Source organism: Chiloscyllium plagiosum, unplaced genomic scaffold, assembly GCF_004010195.1.
Source record: "Chiloscyllium plagiosum isolate BGI_BamShark_2017 unplaced genomic scaffold, ASM401019v2 scaf_88464, whole genome shotgun sequence".
NCBI classification, from domain to species: Eukaryota; Metazoa; Chordata; class Chondrichthyes; order Orectolobiformes; family Hemiscylliidae; genus Chiloscyllium; species Chiloscyllium plagiosum.
Genome location: NW_025207691.1, coordinates 1 through 3,493, shown reverse-complemented (window position 1 = coordinate 3,493; position 3,493 = coordinate 1). Strand labels below are relative to the sequence as shown.

Sequence of the window (3,493 nt, the reverse complement as noted above, 5' to 3'; positions counted from 1 at the left end):
AGGTGCTGTGATAAACAGTTATGGACCAAGATTGACCTGAGCAGGCAGAAGTCGATCACTCCGGCCATGCTGAGTGGGATCATCAGGAGACAGCCCATTACCCTGGACCTCAGCTGGACCAGTATCTCCAAGAAGCAGCTCATGTGGCTCATTAACCGGCTGCAGGGTGAGAGATGGGAGAGTCATAACGGGTACGAGGGCAGAGGGAGAGGCCAGCTCACCCACCCACCCTCCCATCCATCCGCGGCACTCGCTTTGGATCCTCCTCCACTACCTCCTCGTTCTCCATCCTCCCCCCATTTCCCCTCGCCCTCCCTCCCATCATCAGCGCCCTCACCCACCTTCCCTCCCTCCCTCCCCCTATTCCCCCTCACCCTCCCTCCGTCCCCACTCCTCCTGACCCTCGTGCGTAGGAAGGAGACTGAAAGATGGGGGCAGTGGAGGGAGATGGAACACAGAGGTTGGGTGGGAGATGGAGGAATGGTACAAGAGGGGGGACACACAGCAGAATTAGAAAGGAGGTGGAGGATGGGGAATTGGCAGGGAGCGGGGGGGGGACAGGGAAGTTTGTGAAAGCCGAGAGTCTGACCTCCGTGTCCCTGTTCCCTTCTCCCTCGGCCCAGGCCTGAAGGAGCTGATCCTGTCGGGGTGTTCCTGGTCCTCGGTTTCCGCCCTGTGCTCTGCCAGTTGTTCCTGCCTGAGGCTCCTCGATCTTCGCTGGGTCGAGGACATGAAGGACTCGCACCTCCGTGAGCTCATCTCCCCTCCGAGTGACACTCGGCCAGGTAGGAACCGGAGGCGGACGGGGTAAAGGGGAGAGCACAGGGATTTTACAGGGATACAGTGGCCACCCCCTGCACTAACTCTCCCTGCCCAGTGGGTGGGGATGGTGCTCCCCCTCCCTGCAGTAACTCTCCCTGCCCAGTGGGTGGGGATGGTGCTCCCTCTCCCTGCAGTAACTCTCCCTGCCCAGTGGGTGGGGATGGTGCTCCCCCTCCCTGCAGTAACTCTCCCTGCCCAGAGGGTGGGGATGGTGTTCCCTCTCCCTGCAGTAACTCTCCCTGCCCAGTGGGTGGTGACAGTGTTCCCTCTCCATGCAGTAACTCTCCCTGCCCAGTGGGTGGGGATGGTGCTCCCCCTCCCTGCAGTAACTCTCCCTGCCCAGTGGGTGGTGACAGTGTTCCCTCTCCCTGCAGTAACCCTCCCTGCCCAGAGGGTGGGGATGGTGTTCCCTCTCCCTGCAGTAACTCCCACTGCCCAGTGGGTGGGGACGGTGTTCCCTCTCTCTGCAGTAACTCTCCCTGTCCAGTGGGTGGTGACAGTGTTCCCTCTCCCTGCAGTAACTCTCCCTGCCCAGTGGGTGGGGATGGTGCTCCCCCTCCCTGCAGTAACCCTCCCTGCCCAGTGGGTGGGGACGGTGTTCCCTCTCCATGCAGTAACCCTCCCTGCCCAGTGGGTGGGGACGGTGTTCCCTCCCCCTGCAGTAACTCTCCCTGCCCAGTCGATGGGGATGGTGTTCCCTCTTCATGCAGTAACTCTCCCTGCCCAGTGGGTGGGGGTGGTGTTCCATCTCCCTGCAGAAACTCTCCCTGCCCAGTGGGTGGGGGCGGTACTCCCTCTCCCTGCAGTAACCCTCCCTGCCCAGTGGGTGGGGACGGTGTTCCCTCCCCCTGCAGTAACCCTCCCTGCCCAGTGGGTGGGGGCGGTGCACCCTCTCCCTGCAGTAACCCTCCCTGCCCAGTGGGTGGGGACGGTGTTCCCTCCCCCTGCAGTTACCCTCCCTGCCCAGTGGGTGGGGGCGGTACTCCCTCTCCCTGCAGTAACCCTCCCTGCCCAGTGGGTGGGGACGGTGCTCCCTCTCCCTGCAGTAACTCTCCCTGCCCAGTGGGTGGGGACGGTGCACCCTCTCCCTGCAGTAACTCTCCCTGCCCAGTGGGTGGGGACGGTGCACCCTCTCTCTGCAGTAACTCTCCCTGCCCAGTGGGTGGGGACGGTGTACCCACTCCCTGCAGTAACCCTCCCTGCCCAGTGGGTGGGGATGGTGTTCCGTCTCCCTGCAGTAACCCTCCCTGCCCAGTGGGTGGGGGCGGTGTTCCCTCCCCCTGCAGTTACCCTCCCTGCCCAGTGGGTGGGGACGGTGTTCCCTCTCCCTGCAGTTACCCTCCCTGCCCAGTGGGTGGGAGTGGTGTTCCCTCTCCCTGCAGTAACTCTCCCTGCCCAGTGGGTGGGGACGGTGCTCCCTCTCCCTGCAGTAACTCTCCTTGCCCAGTGGGTGGGGGTTGTGCTCCCTCTCCCTGCAGTATCTCTCCCTGCCCAGTGGGTGGGGACGGTGCTCCCTCTCCCTGCAGTAACTCTCCCTGCCCAGTGGGTGGGGGCGGTGCGCCCTCTCCCTGCAGTAACTCTCCCTGCCCAGTGGGTGGGGGCGGTGCGCCCTCTCCCTGCAGTAACCCTCCCTGCCCAGTGGGTGGGGGCGGTGCTCCCTCTCCATGCAGTAACTCTCCCTGCCCAGTGGGTGGGGACGGTGCACCCTCTCTCTGCAGTAACTCTCCCTGCCCAGTGGGTGGGGACGGTGCACCCACTCCCTGCAGTAACTCTCACTCCCCAGTGGGTGGGGACGGTGTTCCGTCTCCCTGCAGTAACCCTCTCTGCCCAGTGGGTGGGGACGGTGCTCCCTCTCCCTGCAGTAACTCTCCCTGCCCAGTGGGTGGGGACGGTGTTCCCTCTCCCTGCATTAACCCTCCCTGCCCAGTGGGTGGGGGCGGTGCTCCCTCTCCATGCAGTAACTCTCCCTGCCCAGTGGGTGGGGATGGTGTTCCCTCTCCCTGCAGTAACCGTCCGTGCCCAGTGGGTGGGGACGGTGCACCCTCTCTCTGCAGTAACCCTCCCTGCCCAGTGGGTGGGGACGGTGCACCCACTCCCTGCAGTAACTCTCACTCCCCAGTGGGTGGGGACGGTGCTCCCCCTCCCTGCAGTAACTCTCCCTGCCCAGTGGGTGGGGACGGTGTTCCGTCTCCCTGCAGTAACCCTCCCTGCCCAGTGGGTGGGGACGGTGCTCCCTCTCCCTGCAGTAACTCTCCCTGCCCAGTGGGTGGGGGCAGTGTTCCCTCTCCCTGCAGGAACTCTCCCTGCCCAGTGGGTGGCGGCGGTGTTCCCTCTCCCTGCAGTAACTCTCCCTGCCCAGTGGGTGGGGGCGGTGTTCCCTACCCCTGCAGTTACCCTCCCTGCCCAGTGGGTGGGGGCGGTGTTCCCTCTCCCTGCAGTAACTCTCCCTGCACAGTGGGTGGGGACGGTGTTCCCTCTCCCTGCAGTAACTCTCCCTGCCCAGTGGATGGGGGCGGTGTTCCCTCTCCCTGCAGTAACTCTCCCTGCCCAGTGGGTGGGGGTGGTGCTCCCCCTCCCTGCAGTAACCCTCCATGCCCAGTGGGTGGGGACGGTGCTCCCTCTCCCTGCAGTAACTCTCCCTGCCCAGAGGATGGGGGCGGTGTTCCCTCTC

At 64.4% G+C, this 3,493-nt stretch overlaps 1 protein-coding gene across 1 annotated transcript in view; it reads left to right on the top strand.

Moving 5' to 3' along the window:
* The window catches only part of LOC122546632 (F-box/LRR-repeat protein 19-like), a gene marked incomplete at its 3' end in the record, with an annotated part of 10,547 nt that extends 9,740 nt beyond the window's left edge, over positions 1–807 (top strand). The window contains exons 2-3 of the mRNA XM_043685303.1: positions 3–166; positions 624–807. Of these exons, the coding sequence (XP_043541238.1) occupies positions 3–166; positions 624–807 (348 nt within the window). The remainder of the gene's footprint in view (positions 1–2; positions 167–623) is intronic.
* Between the last annotated feature and the right edge of the window lie 2,686 nt (positions 808–3,493).